The following is a 17,465-nucleotide window of genomic DNA, read 5'->3' on the forward strand; positions in this document are numbered from 1 at the left end:
TTTCGTATGATTTGATATGTAACAGTAGCGATTCGTAGTGTAACAATTAAAATGGAAGGATATCTTCAATGTGAACTTATTTATTATTCGTAAGAAAATTCAATTCCTGATAAAAATTACTTAAAATAGAAAGAGGTGATTCTCTCTGTGCAATCGTTAATAGTATTTTTAGTACAATTACGTTCAAGCTGCGTATCACAAAAAAAATTTTATGATAGCGCAATAGGATTATTTGTACAAGATATAGCTATTTTTACTACCACTTTTTATTTGAAAGTTTTATCTTGTCATTAATTACCGTTTAATTTTTTCACGTGTTTCAAAATTGGAATCTCAATCTCGATTTGTAATTGTGCACCGATAAGAAATGGAAAATAAATGTTATACTTATGGAAAACAAAGTAGATCGTAAAATATTTACACGAATTGTATAAATATCGCAATTGAGCTTAGAGTGAGTGGTTTGTACCAACTCTTTGTGATTTTTGTTATCAGTCATACGCATGTTATATTCTGTTTTACAATTTTATTTCATAAGATTTTACATTATACTTATATTTATTTTATGTTTATAATATAGATATGAGGAAACAATTCGCGATAAGTATCAGATCAGCATATTTTTTTTTTTTTTAGGTTTAGAAATCAACATTGATTGATGAATTATTGCTGTCAAATACAGATTTATATTGTTATATATTAAATGACGAAGAGTACTTATGGTTTAATTCTATAAATGATACAAAAATAAAAATGATACTTTATTCTACGTTTAATTACACTGTTTAGAATAAAGGTAGACGTATTAGCCAGTCGCATCAGTACATTATAACGAAATGGAAAATTGAAAGAATCAATGCATTTACTGCTATCTAGTCTCATCGTAAATAACAGTTTATAGAGTATTCAAGTTGTGTACATCTTTTGCTTTGGGAAAAATCGTATATGAGAAATAAAATGATATATTTAATTGATGAATTGTACTTAGGAACACAGTAGCTGCGGGTTTGATGGAAAATAATGAACAGAGAAAAATATCTATTTCAAGTTTCCAGTAGTTTTTCAGCGACGTGAAATTTAAATTTCAGATATTCATCGAATCTGTCATAATAAAAAGCAAATTCATTAAGTTCTGTTATCTTCGATACAATTACATGGCTGGTAATTGAGTCATTGTTTTAAATAATGAATGCTGATATGTTCCGAGGTTATGCAGCTTTGTAATAAACCAGAATTTAAAAATAAGATGATACACCCTAGCTCAACATTCCAATAATCTAAGCATATTACATTCATAAAGCGCTGTCATCTAAGGAGTTATTAATACCGTTTCCATCCTCGCCAATCATTTCCTGAAACAAATAAAATATGCTGAATACTGATCGACGTAATTAAACCTTTGAGATATGAATCTGAGAAAAATTTCATTAGGAAATGGATTAATAACGAGTGATCGCAGTTGTAGGTAAATGGTTTTACCTGCAATACTTCGACGAGTGCCCTGGTCTCATCCAACATTTCATTGCAGACGCGATTTTCTTCTTCCAATTTAACAATACGTTCAGTTAAGGCACTGTTCTCCTCCAGGGCATCTTCAAGCGCAATACGTCGGCGTTCTGCCAAAACTTCCCAATAATTTTCACTTGGTCCAGCTATAGGAGAAAAAAAATTACCGACATCATGAAAAGCAAATTGCCATAAGAAGTAATCGTAAGATTAAGAAAAACAGTTACTGTAATTACCTTCAGAGGTAAGATCTTCAACTGATACCTTGATTTTTTCCTGAGTTGTTTGGATACCTTTGTGATGCACTTTTTTGCGCTTGACTGTTTCAGTTTTTGCAGTCTTCTCAGACATTTCACTGCGACAAAAAAAAACCATACAACAAACGAAAGGCTAAGTATTATAGTAAGGTTGAGACGTCAAAAATTAGTTTACAAATTTCCAAAGACTTAAGTAGTCCTCAATTGAAAATTGTCTCGTACGGAAGATAACGCATAATATGTAATTTCTCTGGCTTTATCAACCTCGGATGACTCAAGGTCACATGTAATTTTTAAAATAAAATCATATTTTTCGTAAACAGACATAACAGAAGAAATTTGGACAAATTGGACGTGTTAAGAATGTTGCATAGATTGGATATATTCCCGAGATTCATGCTAATCGTACGTTGATATCTGCGGTACGTATAAGGTATGTATTGGAAAATTTAGGTGCAATTTACTTACTTTTTGAGAAGCTCTTTTGCAGAAGCTGTAGATCTGAGCGTTCTGCCGGCACCAACCAGGTTCTCCTTATCTTTCGCAGCTGGCTGCAAAACACGTAAGGATTTCCTTACCTTTGTATCCTATTTACAGGGAACAGAAAGTAAGTAAGTAACTTATCGTCTCTCTGTGTTGCGGAGTTTTATCAATGAGAAAAATTTTAAAACAAATGAAGAGACGAAGTAAAGATTCTCTGCGTGAATCTAGCAGTACTATAGAAGATTTACTAAACTGATAAACTGCGATTCGTTTGACTCTTGCTGAATTTAATAAATTGATAAAAAAAAACAAAAATTACGACAAACAAGTAATAATACGGACTATCTAGAAGTGATTATTTGCCTTAACTTCGGACGCAACCCGTTAACATTTTTTTCTTATTAAATTTAAGCTTAGTCGGAGAGGAAATTGGCCCTAAGTAATTCTATCTAGAGGAACTAGGTAATGAAATTGTGATCACAGACAACTAACCTCTGAAGCCGCGGTTTTGGCGGCAGATACTTTGGTGGTACCTTCGGGCTTCATGATGCAAGCTTGGCGGCTCGAAAATGTGTTCTATTCAAGCTGGGAATGAAATACTTAAATTTATGAAGATTTCGGTAATCTTGTACCCTATTTACCTCCTTTGCCGTTTATTTTTCTTTGAACATAAAACCACAACCGTCGAATTCAAACAAAATTTCGACGCCACAAACGGTGATCTACGAAATAGGACAGATTGGCAACTTGTGCACGTTTTACGGCTGCGTAAAGGTAGACGGTTCCGAGAAATGTTTTTACTGGTAGTGGGAGGACGCCAAAGCATTTTGAAAAGACAGTTGAAGTTGCCAATTACGTAATCGATGACTGAACGGAGTGACAGCTTGCAGCAGAAAAAAAAAAACGTCTGCAGAGAAATGATTGTGTTCAACATTTTTTATTAACAATATTGAGAAAGGGTGGGAATAACGGTATGTGAAACAGTGTGTGACATGAGCATAATGTAATGATTAATTGATTAATGGTCTGTTTAGAATCTCGTAATACGTACGTGTATCGTTGGACTCGTAATTGTAATACGAAAAACATAAGTTGGAATTATTTGAATGATAAACAATGCGTCTACGACAGTCATATTTTGAATAACAAAGGGAGTATAATTATAGCAGTTGAATAGTCTGGCATATACCGAATAATAAACGACGATTATACCGTCTCAAAATGAACAGAAATCACGTCAACGTTGATAAAAAAATGTCCCAACTGCCAAGCTGGTTGTGGACAACCTCAAATTTGCTGCCGCCGATATATCGGCAAATCTGGGAAGATGTGAAGGAGAGTAAACCGGCCGTCTACGGAGGGTCGAGCGCAATAAACGAAGTCTTGGTTGACACGAACAAGGTGTTTCCACTCCTACTCACTAGTCAATTACCGACCGAAGTTCTTGGATATATCTGGAGTCTCGCCAATCACAAGTATGCCGGACAATTGACTGAGCAAGAGCTGTACGTAGTTCTAGCCCTGGTGGCCATTGCTCAGGCTTCATATACCTTCAATAGTTTGGACGTCCTGCATCTGACGCCGTCACCACCGATACCAAATTTAAATATGTCACTGTTGGGTGGAAAGCAAGCAGTTCCAGCAAAGTTTGAGGCGAAATCTCAGCCTGAAAATATCTCATTTGACACGAGTGATGAATTTTCAGACTTCCAAAGTGCTCCGGCTGTGAACAGCCAGTCGGTACCAAGCGTTCCTATGATCGACTCCAGGCAGGGATCCGCAATCGGAAGCCGGCTCGCCAACCATAATCTAGGGGTGAAGAAACCCAGTGAAAAACCAAGGAAAGTTAACAACGGCAAGCCGCACGCCGGCGGTAGTCAGGCCAGAAATCCTGGCAGCAAAGAGCTGCTGGGAAACGATCCTATAGCTGACCTTTTTCCAAAATGTCCAATAAAAACACAATCCAAAGTCGTCATACTCAAAGACACTGCCATACGGAGCAATGATCTACCCAAGGAGAGCGGAGTCGGCCCTAAAGAAAATGTGGTTCAGTTTCTGGATAGAGGGACTTCGTCTCTGGATAACAATAGTTTTTTAAATATGCAAGGAATTAGAGACAAAGTAACAACACCAAAGAAAGAGATTGAGGAAGGTCGACTAGACCTAATGAGCGTTCAGTCGACGGAGGACAAGTACAGCGCGCTGAGAGTATTAGTTGAAGAACCACAGTCGACTACAATTGCAACAACGCCAAGCATTGACGTTTTGCCAACGGATGATTTTGGGGACTTTGTATCCGCCGAGCAACCTGAAACGAAACACAATCCTGTGCCCTCGCAAGAGCCAATTGATTTTTTCTCAAATTTTGACTTCAAAGACTCTAATGCGGATTTTAGAACAGAAAATATGTTTGTTCAAGGAATTTCTAACTCATTTAGTAATCTCAGAATCGAGAATGCTACTGATCCTGCTGCAGTGAGCGAAAAATTTGATGGTATAAGTGAATCAGGTCAGTCAATGTATGAAGTTATACGAAGTTTCTTCATCATACCATTTTTTTTTTCTTATCTGTTTAATCAATCATGTATTTTTTTTTTACTATAGATAAAGTAGTCCAAAAAGAAGATAACATCTCAGTAAATAGCATAGAACTGGGTATTGGATCATTAGGCTGTTTACCCCGATCTGGCTCTGTTCCCAGCCTTGATTTAAAGTGTTTCTTAACAAACAGCCAAGACGATGATCATCAGGTGGAAAGCATGCATCAGGTTTGAAAAATGCATGTCTTTGTGATAAAAAATTACTTTTTACACTTCTGAGACTCGCTGACCAAATTCTTCATTAACTAAAGTTACATTTGTAAATATTCATTGACAGGTACTTTTATATTTTCACAGCTAATATATTGGGATTGGAAGCAGTACATGGAAGGCTGCATACTTCTGTTACAAGTCGCAGCAAACATATTTACCAGCATTACCTCGGAAGATGTTTTACACGAAGTTCTTGCTTCTGCCCAAGGCTACGATTTTCTCTGTAGTAAGTAATTTATTTTGTTATCAATACATATCCTCTACTTTTGTGTGTATTGATTAAACATTTTGTAGTATAAAATATCTCATTTATTCTTGTCCAATTAACATTCTCAGATTTAGCTGAAGTAGCAGCTGTTTGCAGAAGAGTAAATTTCTCTCATAAAGAACTAGATATTAATATGATGGGATTCGACGATCTTCTAATGGATATTGACCGGACTTGGGCTGAGATGGAACCGTTTTATTCCAATATCCCGGTAATTTGTTAAAAATATGTTAATATATATAAAAACTCATTGTAACTTCAAGATCATTAACAAATCTTATTTATTAACTGTTGAAAGATAATTTTAATCTACATTGATTTTTTCAGATCGTCACAGAATTGCCAGTCTGGCCTTTACATCATGGTGAGAATATCACTTGTTCTCTATGCTTAACAGTAGTAACAAGTGATAGAGTTATTTACAATGAGAGCAGCTATCACGTGACCTGTGCTAATTTGTGGCTAAATTGCATAAGTAACAATCTTCCGGCTTTATCCTACCCTTTGTCTCAACTTTCTTCTACATCGTTGAATAATAGACAAGTATGATTTTTTTATTACAAAGATTTTATTGATCACACTCCGTCACTCCATATTAATTTAAAAAAATAAAAATAAATAATGCCACTATAAAGTAAATAATACTATCTATCGTTGACTTGTGTCACGTGGCCTGTACACGATCCCTCTACTCTTCATTTCCCTGATGACATTAGCTGGCAAACGTCCGGATACAGAAATCGCGTACACACCTTTGCAGAAACGGTCTGAAACATAAAATTTGAATCTCTTTATTGTACTTAAAAAACAGGTATATATTCCGTTACTGGTAGACTAGTTATTCCAATAAATCTACTTATAATTGTTTTATCTACGATAATAATCCTGATAACTACAATGCATCTCAATATTATTTAGTAACATGCTGAATAGTTTAACTACTGAACAGTTAGCGTCTGTACGCGAGGACTGTTCATTAAGAATCTAGGGTCTTTTAGAACCATAAGTGATTCATATCGTATCACCCTATGAATTCTCTAAAAAGATCTTCACATTTATGTTATTCTATCATATTTTATGAATTTTATCTATAGCATAGACAAATCATATACACACATGTATTTATTATTTATGCGATGAAACAATGAGACTAGTTCAATGGTACAACCAAAACTCTGTTTTGCCTCGAAAATCTAACAAATAAATAAACAATTGTTAATAAAAAATAATGAGAACTTCATTGCAGATTCTGAAGAAAAAACGTTAAAATTGAATTGGTTCTCCCGGAACAAAGTGATCGTTATGTTGCTGTAGATGAGTAATCCTGTTAATTACTTGTAATTTTCATTTCTACTCACTTATTCTCTGCCATTTGCAGACCCAACTATCTTCAGGGCTCATTACTGCAATCATTCTGAAACCGTACAAAGAAAATATGTAAATGAGTCGAAAAAATTATATAGGGCTTGAAAATTAATATCAGCTAATTAAGACACTTAGAAAAATGAATATTGAACTTACCCATCAAAATTTGAGCTTGTGCAATCAAACACGTTATCCTTGTTGTTTTTCATGCGAAGAAATTCGTCACAGTTATCGCAGCCGTCAAATTCAAACTGATCGAACGTCTGTAATATTTTAAAGCAGAAATAAGTACTCAATGTGAGATGGATTATATAATTATTGAAATTTGCAAATTTGAAAAGGTAGAGGAGTCTTTCTCTGTAATTTGGTGGTGAATTTGAACAGTCTCCTGTCAAGTTCATTTTTAAATTGCAACGAATGAAAAGACACCATTAGTTTTGTATTATAATATTGGTATTGATTTTGCCTATTAAATATATATAATATAGTACATTTTTGTAAATATTTTTATATTATATTTTAAATCGGCTACAAGGGACTGTTTTTGAACCCTTGGGATACTTTTTAAATCATATTAGGACAAAAACTAAATCAAATCAAAATATTATTATGAAAAAATATTATGCATTATACAATACACTTCCAACGTCTTATAGAAAAATCTCGGTACATTGCAACAAACGGCAAATATTTTGTCTTATAACTCTAAACCTGAGTTCGGGCCACATCAGGAAACTGTTTTCCGAGGTGTTACAAAAATTGTAATAAATAAATTAATTGAAATTTGGTGGCGAAGTTATCAAATCCATAAAAATGACTGTTATATATTTCGAAAAATAACTTTGTTTAATGTTTACTTGAAAACTTTTTGTTATAAAAATGCCTGGGACAGCGAGTTGCCTACTTACAGAGAAAGACCCATTATATATAGACTAGATAGGATAGCTTTTACTGGGCTCAAAGTTTGGTTATGTTTGGAAGAGATGATAACATTACCTTAATCAGTGAACAGACTAAACATGCTCGCAAGCCACGTAAATCTTTGGGTACAGTCTCCATTGACATGATTAATCTGCGGCTGCTTCTAACTTGTTGAACTAAATTAATCTCTTTTTAATAAATTAACTTCAGAACGCTTAATATGGACGCTGACAGGTCGTTCGTGAACGTCAACAAAGAACTGAACTGCACTGAACCAAGTACTGAACTGCACTGAACGAAGTACTGAACTTGACTGAACGACACTGAACCAAACACTGAACTATATGTATATGACTGAAACCGGGAACCTGTGCTTGCTATTCCATTCCAATGGTGCGTTCCGAAACTAGGTGGCAGGGCTAGAGCATATACAGTAGGCAGTGCTAAAAACTCTCTAGGAAGACCATGATAGAGGGTATTATACACTGCGAGCACTGTAAGGTGTGACGTCAATTTAGTATACTGCGAAGCCGTTCCTTTATAGTTAGCTATACTGGTTACTGTTTAAAACGGAACGCAGTACAGTATACTGTGATCGAAATTTTTCAGCGTTACTTTCATTTCATACATAATATTTGTCTCACACTGCAATAGATAAAATTTCTTCAAATTTTCCATTTTTGTTTTTAACGGCCGGTATTTTTAAATGACAATATTCAATAATAATAATTATCAATAGTGGAAGCTGTTAAATTTCTGAACGCTGTTGATAACGTGATCAAAGCACTGAGAGCACCTTACCTCGAAAACACCAGTGTTCACAGCAGAAAAATGGCGACAATTTATGACGTCATATATTTCCCTAGGATACTGCGACTATACTGTCAGTCTATAACGGAACGAATTTCTCCCCAGTAAGAGCACTGAACAGTGCTCGCGGTGTATATCGGAACATACCCAGAGTGAGTCGCTACATTCGTCATTTTCACCCAATCCGAGAACCGTCAAATTTCCAATCTACCTAACCATCGCCCATCTAAAATTTCTATGCTCCGAGGCTGATCGTGTCATTCCAGCATTGCAAAGGAGCGGTTAGCGTCTGACACTGGCTTTGTGAAGTTGATCGATCACGTACTTGTTGTGAAGCAATTTGCGGTTATATTACATTGCAAAGTAAGTCAGTGAGGAAAGAGGAAGATGTCGACAGATTTCTATATACGCTACTACGTAGGCCACAAAGGTAAATTCGGCCACGAATTTCTCGAGTTCGAATTCAGGCCAGACGGAAAATTGAGGTACGCCAACAATTCGAACTACAAAAACGACACGATGATCCGCAAGGAAGCGTACGTTCACAACTGCGTTATGGAAGAACTGAAGAGGATAATACAGGATTCGGAAATAATGCAAGAGGATGATTCTCTATGGCCGCAACCGGACAGAGTCGGTCGACAAGAATTGGAAATTGTCATCGGAGACGAACACATTTCATTCACAACATCTAAAACTGGTTCGCTACTAGACGTCAATCAATCCAGGGATCCGGAAGGACTACGATGCTTCTATTACCTCGTCCAGGACCTCAAGTGCCTCGTGTTTTCGCTCATCGGTCTCCACTTCAAAATAAAACCGATATAAACGGTTGCCATCATCGTATATCCCCCCCTTTCCCCCGCCAGTCTCGATGGTTATGTGTACGAGTAATACAAATAAAATGAAAACAATGTATTTATTATTCTGTTGATAACTTCATGTTTGTTTTCATCTATAAATCTGCACTTAGTCTTTCGTACAGCAATTCCATCACTATAAAAAATACATCCTTAAACCGTGCTTGAGATCCAGCTTAAGTTTATTGCTAAGTTAGGTTATGTTGGATATTGCATATCATTTTCTCGCATATAAATATTGACCGTCAGAGCAAAAGACTATTGTGTATCAGTTGGGGTGCTTGAAAGCTTCAAGCGACAGTTAAACGTGGTTTTATTTTTATAAATTTTGTTCAGATGAAATAGTGATTCCATTTAAAACATTGGAATGGAATTAATTATCGAGCCGCGCACATACATTTAAATAAAGATAATTGGGCAGGAATATATCCGAGAATTGAATAAAAGAATTTCAAATTATATGTTCTTATTTCTAACATGTACTTTTCTTCCCTTCGTTAGTCTCACAACGACTTTATACATTGATGTGCGATGCACAGGACTGATGTTTGTAGCCCGGAATTTAGAACACAACTATCTCTCTCACACCGGCCCCCACTTCGTCGCGTGCGGTCTAGTCTGTATAGCGTTCGTGGCGTAGGGCATGTAAGGTGGTGTTCACGGTCCACGGAGTCAGTCTGTGACAGTCCGTGAATGATTGTGTTTTCGCGCGTTTGAGCTCATCTGAAATTTCCCGGGTTTAGTCAAATTGTGGAAGGTACGCAAATCACCCATATCGATTGTACATTACGCTTATTGTTCAAATATCTCACGCTAAACGATTGCACGCAGTATGTAATTTGCTGATATTTTTGCTATTTTATAGTATAAAGTGAAAGTCTTCGAATGCCTCATTTTTCAATTGGTTCTGAGCCTTACCGTCTTCCATCTTTTTTGGCGGGATGACCAAACCATTGAATCAAACACTTGGCTATATAGGCATATTTTGGCGAGGCACTGGTATAGATACCAAAATGAACCAAAGTGTAGTTACGTGAAACTCAAAATTGTTCTGGCATACCTTGGTTGCTACAGCAGTGGCTCGCAAAAACATGCCTCATAGTAATTCCAAAAGACCCAGTGCACTACAGTTGAAAGCATGCTTCACCACATTTGTGCATCTCAATTTAATCTTATTCTTGTATGTTGGCTAATCCAATAATCCAATAAGCGAGAAATATCTACCATAACTGTTAAAAATATATCGTGAAATTATTTTTTTTGTTAATATATGGTTTTTCAATGCCCAGATTCGTCATGAACGATCGTGTCGCTACGGATGCAGTACACGAGAGGTTTAGATCACCTGAAGTACAGTGTCTAATCTGCAACGAGCGCTTCCCATTCAATAAGTTGAAGAAACATTATACCCAGAAGTTTCACGCATCTAAAGATTCCTGTGTGTATTGCAAACAACCCACATACAAATATATGATGTCTGATCAAAGAGAGCTGGTGTGGCATGAATGCTCTTAGATCATTTATTTATTCCCCGGCAAATATTTTATCTACCATATATGTAATATATTATCTAAACTAATACTTGTTGCACTACAAAATTGGGGATCCCAAAGGCGTAGCTGCGCAACTGGTTAATTCATTCCGTAAATCCAGATTTTGCCAGGCAACATAGGTTTACAGATCCTATGTTTTGTAAAATACAAATACTTTACCATCGGAAAGATTATGAGAAGGACGTAGGGCTATCTGAAGAACTTGTAATGGAGCGACGCTCGATAGAGGACGCAGTCAAGAGTTCAATTTACTTATATTCGATTCAACTCTATTCGATAAAAATAAGATAAAAAGCAATCTCAAAGTAAAGGTTACTGCATGAATGGGCTTCGTATTGAAAGAATTAAGACAATCTAACGTGAGAATATTTGTAGTGTCATGACATTCTTTCAATATGCTACAAACATAAATATTCAGTACAAAATTATTGTTAAATCTTTGGTTCTTAGCAGTAAATAACCTGCATTCACTCATGTGGTATCTGTAAGTTAAGACAAGAGGTGATCGACTGTTACAAAATAATTAATATTTCATTCTTACTCGTGTTTAATCACAATGAATATTGGTTGTGTAAATAATTCGTCTTTAAATTACTATTCATACCATATTCGAATGGCTTCAATAGTTTATCTTCTTTATTCAAACTGTTCCATGAAGTTTACTAATTATTGTGGGAAATTATCAATCTATTGAGCAATTTTATTTGATCTGATTGTAACCGAAATTGCAGCTAACTATTATGACTAAAATGTGCTGTGATTATTTTTAACTTGTCAATAAAGATTAGATTATATAAGGTTGTGTGACTGAAACTAAATTTCAACCAGTGATGCAGATATTAACGCTAATATGAAAGTGATCACAGACCTGAAATGATATTTAATTTTTTCCCAAGTGTAATCGACACTGAAATAAAAGAAATATTTTCTGAATTTAATATTTCTAAGGTACACCTATTATGCTCAATTTACAAAGTATAATATGAAAAAGCTGTTGGCAGAAAATAACTAAATGATACAAAGGTCAGATGTAAAAGTATGACAAGTTTTGCAAAGGGTAAAAAAAAACTTAAACTAGTAGTTTATTAGTACTTGGAATTTTTATTTTTCATAAATAGTTGCAGTAGGTATGTTTATGTATCGTTCATTATCCAAACAACATTGGAGCCGAAGCATAGTTGTACATTTTTTATACCTATACTCAAGCAGTTGACAATGCAGTTACTCGGTCTAATGTCTATTGGTCCCAGTATCAGTTTATCTCATGGATAAAATGTAAACGGTTTGTTTCTAATGAATAAATGTATTTCAAAATTTATCTTTCCACACAAATTGTACATATTACATACGTTGTCACTGACTCATCAAAAATCGAGCGTCGAAACAGAGTTCGTAGCAAATATTAATCATTGAATATGAGTAACAAAAATATTCAGATTGTTGAAGGATCCGTATTGAGTATTTGACAAGATCAAATTTCAACCGGATACTTAAATGAGAAATTTGTACTTGAATAGCAATAAAGTGAATAATTACTTTTATATCATTTTCGGTCCAAGGTAGATAAATCTTCCCATACCGCAAATATTCCATACCATATTCGCAAATGTTCAATTACCTTTATTTTACTAAAAAGCAAGATGCTGTTACTAGAAAAATGTTTATCGAATATTTTGCTTTTTGTTCATACAGAAAAGCCTCTATTACCTTCATTACTCTGTGATCATTAAAAATTACTAATACAATTAGGTAAGCTTGATGAACTAACACCTAGAAATTTGTAAGAATAACACTGAATATTAATTTATAAAAGAATGCGATAGGAAATCTTTGGCCAAAATAAATGCAATCACATTTGTCACAATTATATTCGACTTTAAGTCGCTACAAGTAGGATTAGAAATAACGTTAGTTGAAAGTAGTTTTAAGGACAATTATTCATTGTGTAAATTTGCACAATACCACAAATAAAAATGTTTACACGTTACTTACAATTACAGTAAATGTAATTCATAATACCCACATTTCATCGAATACATTTGCTTAGCGAAAAAGTTTAAATACTTAAATATTCAATCCACTAAGCAGACGCAAGTATTTAATGCAATGCAAGCTGAAAATAAGATAACAACTGGGCCCTTAAGCTTATCGGAAATCACAGTTTGTCACAAAAGTACAGTAGTAAAATTTAATAAACTAGGGAATAAGTAACAGCAAAGAGCAATACTCTCAATAGCAAAGAAATAATACTTGCAAATGCACTTTTAATATGTAACACAAAAATAACTCACGTTTCCAAAAGCTTATTGTAAGAAAATCTATGCATTTCCAATTTTCAAGTCACAGTCAAATATTGAAATTTGACTGATATACAGACATTTGGAAACCTGATTTTGGCGTTAATTACGTGTATGTAATTTTTGAAAAGAATTATAAATTTATACGTACAGGGGCAACTTTTTAATTAGAATAATTTGTTTTTTTTTCCAACAATTTTGTATTTTTAGGAAAATTTTGTCCAAGACAATTCGTACAATCGATACTACACCAAGAAAGTTGAAGATAAAAAGAAGGATGACTGACACCATGTACGTATTTTGAATAAATCGTGATGCTTATTTAGAACAAAAAAATAATACTTAGGTTTTAAGTATGCTATAACAAATAAATTTATCAAATACGAATAATAATTCATAATTTTTAACCCTAGGAAATAAGTAATAGCACAAAACAACAAAACATCACTTATTCTCATGCTATATTTACAACATCTTTTCCGCTATTATGCCTACATCTTGTAGCGGCTTTCTTACAACCTGAATCTAGGTAAAGTAACTAAAGCTTATGGCACTCATTTTCAAAGACCTAGAAAATTTGGCTCAAACAATGCTGTCTCAGTATATGTGTAGCTTGGTAAATTCTGTGTTTGACAAACAATAATTAAGGCACCGCTTAACTGTTATTGGTATATATATATATATGTATATAATACTTTGTGTAATACATTCTTCTTCCGTTCCTTCAAATGGTTAACGGGATCCGTTTGAATTTTAACGACCACTTTTGTAATATGTACCAGTGATCTTACAAACAAAGAATTTGTGTTGGTAAACAATCTCCGACACAGAGACACGTATTTATAATATTCGATTGATATTCAAACCATTTGTTACTACATTCTAACAATTCCGAAGACAATGAATACCCAAATGATTTAACTAGAAGTTTCTCGCGTCTGAAATGGTCCGGTTAAAATACGAATTTGAAAACTCAGTTTGGCGATGCCTCAAGCAATTGACTAAGAACTACCCTACCCTATAAAGCTTATGATAGATATAGATACAATTTTTCTTTGACTATTTTCTGTTTGGCAACGTAATCGAAGCAAATTTATCACCGCGAATAAAATCTATTCTATGATATTAATCGCAAACAGCCCTTTCCTTTGCATTTCCATAATTTATCCGAATTTATATATTATAACGATTATAAGTCTACAGCTTAGCATATAAAATTTGCAACTTTATCGTCGCAGACCAGTACGTTTGTGTATATAATTTTTTTTACGAACAGTAACAGCCTTAGATTTGACTATATGGCTCTTTTAAAGTAAAATAGTATGGTATCATTGTACAGTACTGTGGCAGCAATTTTAAATAGTTATTTACAGCAGCAGCTTTATAGTTTACAATTATCGTCAGACTTGACTGTGTAAAAGAAAAATATTTTAACTATCCTTCACTTACTCTCTGTAGTGTGTAGTAAATTACTTTCAAGTATATTTCAACAGGGATTTATCAGTCTCGGCGACAAAAGCTTATTTGTCATAATTACGATATTCATTTTGACAAACAATGGAAGTGTATTGATAAAATGCCTTCAAATTATAAACTTCGTAGAAAGGTTGATCTTTAATGAACAGCGTGTCTGTCTTTGAGTAATAATTGCGTCATAGATGAAAGTGGAAAACGTGCTGAGTTAGTAGAGTATGCTTAAAGATGACTTGCACCTTTTTTCTAAATACATCTAAATAAATATGAATTTTTCAAACTATAACATTTTTTCACGATCTTGTGATGAAGTTAAGTAAACCAATTAAAAAAAAAAAAAAAAACGTAATCTTCGTCTGTTATTGTGATCTTAGGTAATGATTCTGAACTTAATAATCTGAATGGCTAAGATTAAAACCAGGTGAAATCTTAGCAAACCTTACAAATGCTTTATGCGTATACAAAAAAAGTGTGTCTGGTATTCCGTACTTCGATAATGTTAATACACGTATGTTTGATTTTTATTCAGCTCTTTAGATTGAGTGTAATGTAATTCAAACTTGTATGAGCTTGCAGATCTTTTCTTTTTAGTAATTAGCAATAGAATTTAAAATGGACTAGATTCAAGCGTGCAATTCAGCAAGAGCAATCTTAAACGTGTCTTAAACGTAAAAATTATTAATTCGTCAATGATTAAAAAGAGATTACTTTTTGCGAAAAATTTGCCGAAAATTTTGACGTACGTATCGACACGTTGAGTAGCAGAGTTGATTTTAGACAAATAAATTTAACTTTGTCGTAGCAGAAAATACTGGGTAAAAATGACTTTTTTCAAAACTATACCTAACAAATGTGGTGTGAACAATACTATTAAATTATCTTAGAACGCACCATTTTGTAGAAATAATTTTAGTTTTGTGGGATAATCTGTCATCACTCCTGTGGCACCAAGTTCAAATGCTTCTTTGAACTCATCTTCCTTATTCAATACCCAAAAGTATACCTAGCAAATGAAAATTGATTAGGCACATGGGTAGGGAAATTATGGCTTTAATGAATGTACATTAAAACACGTGTAGTTCAAAACGGTAAAGAATTATTCTCAATACTTACATGTATTCCACGTGCTTGCAGATGATTAAACAAACATGGCCTCATGAGTAATAAGTTTATAGAGCGAACAACTAGTTTCTCCAATGGAAGAAATGTTGGAATTGGACCACCTTTGCGCCTGAATTACAAGAAAATTATGGCTCTCTAAGTTACATTGGAAAATTAATATAAACCCAAATTTTTTTCACTATAATACTTGAATAAACAATCGTTTTAGATAAATTTTACTATGTGAAACGGAATTTTCGAAATTTTTTTTCAGAAGTTTGTTTGAAAAGTGAAAAATGCAGTGTTCTTTTTTTTTTTAAACAAGTTTTACAAGCGATGTAGTTACCTCAGATAGATAGACGGTAGAAATATTTCCAAATGAGTCTCTTTCAAAGGCACAAATGGTAACAGACCAGTGTACATAAGGAATATGAGTAAAGTAACACGCTGCATAGAGAACAGCAAGTTCACATTTGGATTCTGCGGATGGAAAAAGAAAATTCGAGGTGCTAATTAAGATTCTATACAAATATTAATAATGATCAGTAGGAGTAGTAGGATCGACATCACGTACCGCTTTGTAACATTTTTTAGTTATCTCGTCACTGAAGTTTCCCCACACAGTATATTCCTCGCGATTATACTCTTTGATGAGATCTGACACCCTGGCGATGAGGCGATCGTCATTGACTTTGATGTCAATGTTGATAGGCAAGTTGGGAAATGTGTCGAATACTTCCTTCAACAGGGCAAATCTTCGCTCCTCCTCTTTCTCAGATCCCACAAATTCCATATCTGTTAAACTTTACTTTTCAAATGGATTTTAACAAAATATACGACAGAGGGAACAGCGAGATTCAAATACCTGGGTCAAAGTCAATAGGGAGATTCCTTTTCAGTAATGGCAAATCTTTGTAATCCAAATCCGATATATTCATATTCCTACCAGTGCTGCGCAATAGATTATGGTCATGCGAAACCACTACTTGTCCATCTCTTGTTAGATGACAATCCAACTCAAGCATTTCTGTTCCAATTGCGACAGCCCTGAAATAGAGACCTCATTAAAATACAGTGTAAACTGAATCGAACTGATTAGATATAATTTCGCTATTTGTGCGAGTACATAATTAACATTTTTGGAAATAATTTTATTTGCATAACCGAACGGTGTGCAAATGTGAAAAGTAAATAAACTGATAAGTAATCTACGAGAAAATGAAACAAAGGAAAAATAAACTTCATACCGTTTGAATGCACACATTGTATTTTCGTAGCTTTCGCCAGCACCTGAAAGACAATTATCGAATATATTAGCCGGATTAATTAAAAGCTCATGATATTTAGTAGGCGTTATGAATTTTTGTAACAGGTGAAACAGAAAATCTGCATAACATCAATATTTAATAATAAGAATTATGCGCTTACCACCCCTGTGACTGATGTGATGACACATGAATTTCACCTTTTTTTTCTTGTGTATCAACGTTGGGTATTTGAACAAAATCATCGATGTCAATACGTAGCCGCCGATCAAAGCGTAAAAGAACATTTTATTTATTTTTATCGTTACAGAGAACGATGACTGATCAAGTACAAAGGCATAAAGTGACAGGTAGAACTATGGTAGGCAACGCATTATGTAGCAGACGATAAATTAATATTATTATTATGTTTGCACAGAAATATTGATACCAACTATGTAAATGATTAACGAGATGTAAATGGAACTAGATCGGACAATATGGTGAAAATGAC

At 34.2% G+C, this 17,465-nt stretch overlaps 5 protein-coding genes across 7 annotated transcripts; 2 read left to right on the forward strand and 3 right to left on the reverse strand.

The window, feature by feature from the left end:
- Positions 1-7: 7 nt before the first annotated feature.
- On the reverse strand, positions 8-2,977 carry geminin (geminin DNA replication inhibitor). Of its 3 annotated transcripts, XM_046610486.2 has the most exons (6): positions 2,888-2,975; positions 2,739-2,831; positions 2,232-2,350; positions 1,743-1,861; positions 1,480-1,652; positions 8-1,352 (listed from the first exon to the last, which is right to left on the reverse strand). In XM_046610486.2, exons 2-6 carry the CDS (start codon positions 2,790-2,792, stop codon positions 1,293-1,295), a joined length of 525 nt encoding a protein of 174 aa, XP_046466442.1. In that variant the 5' UTR covers positions 2,793-2,831; positions 2,888-2,975; the 3' UTR covers positions 8-1,292. The 3 variants fall into 3 exon arrangements, with proteins under 3 accessions (XP_046466442.1, XP_068989234.1, XP_046466441.1); XM_069133133.1 differs by having other exon boundaries at positions 2,232-2,314; positions 2,739-2,977; XM_046610485.2 differs by having other exon boundaries at positions 2,739-2,976.
- Positions 2,978-3,039: 62 nt separating this feature from the next.
- On the forward strand, positions 3,040-5,917 carry LOC124211421 (uncharacterized protein R10E11.6). The gene is made up of 5 exons (XM_046610471.2): positions 3,040-4,755; positions 4,851-5,014; positions 5,144-5,285; positions 5,396-5,538; positions 5,655-5,917. The coding sequence occupies exons 1-5, from the start codon at positions 3,468-3,470 to the stop codon at positions 5,874-5,876; spliced, it is 1,959 nt and encodes a 652-aa protein (XP_046466427.1). The 5' UTR covers positions 3,040-3,467; the 3' UTR covers positions 5,877-5,917.
- On the reverse strand, positions 5,592-7,999 carry spt4 (Transcription elongation factor subunit spt4). The gene is made up of 4 exons (XM_046610489.2): positions 7,689-7,999; positions 6,849-6,955; positions 6,686-6,741; positions 5,592-6,094 (listed from the first exon to the last, which is right to left on the reverse strand). The coding sequence occupies exons 1-4, from the start codon at positions 7,755-7,757 to the stop codon at positions 5,976-5,978; spliced, it is 351 nt and encodes a 116-aa protein (XP_046466445.1). The 5' UTR covers positions 7,758-7,999; the 3' UTR covers positions 5,592-5,975.
- A 661-nt stretch (positions 8,000-8,660) lies between these two features.
- mago (mago, exon junction complex subunit) lies at positions 8,661-9,742 on the forward strand. Its single transcript, XM_046610488.2, has one exon. The coding sequence runs from the start codon at positions 8,811-8,813 to the stop codon at positions 9,249-9,251; it is 441 nt and encodes a 146-aa protein (XP_046466444.1). The 5' UTR covers positions 8,661-8,810; the 3' UTR covers positions 9,252-9,742.
- A 2,212-nt stretch (positions 9,743-11,954) lies between these two features.
- LOC124211426 (lysophospholipase D GDPD1) lies at positions 11,955-17,361 on the reverse strand. Its single transcript, XM_046610483.1, has 7 exons — positions 17,136-17,361; positions 16,955-16,997; positions 16,573-16,754; positions 16,282-16,502; positions 16,054-16,187; positions 15,720-15,837; positions 11,955-15,609 (listed from the first exon to the last, which is right to left on the reverse strand). Exons 1-7 carry the CDS (start codon positions 17,257-17,259, stop codon positions 15,487-15,489), a joined length of 945 nt encoding a protein of 314 aa, XP_046466439.1. The 5' UTR covers positions 17,260-17,361; the 3' UTR covers positions 11,955-15,486.
- Positions 17,362-17,465: the final 104 nt, after the last annotated feature.

The sequence above is a fragment of the Neodiprion pinetum genome, chromosome 2, assembly GCF_021155775.2.
Source record: "Neodiprion pinetum isolate iyNeoPine1 chromosome 2, iyNeoPine1.2, whole genome shotgun sequence".
Classification (NCBI taxonomy): Eukaryota; Metazoa; Arthropoda; class Insecta; order Hymenoptera; family Diprionidae; genus Neodiprion; species Neodiprion pinetum.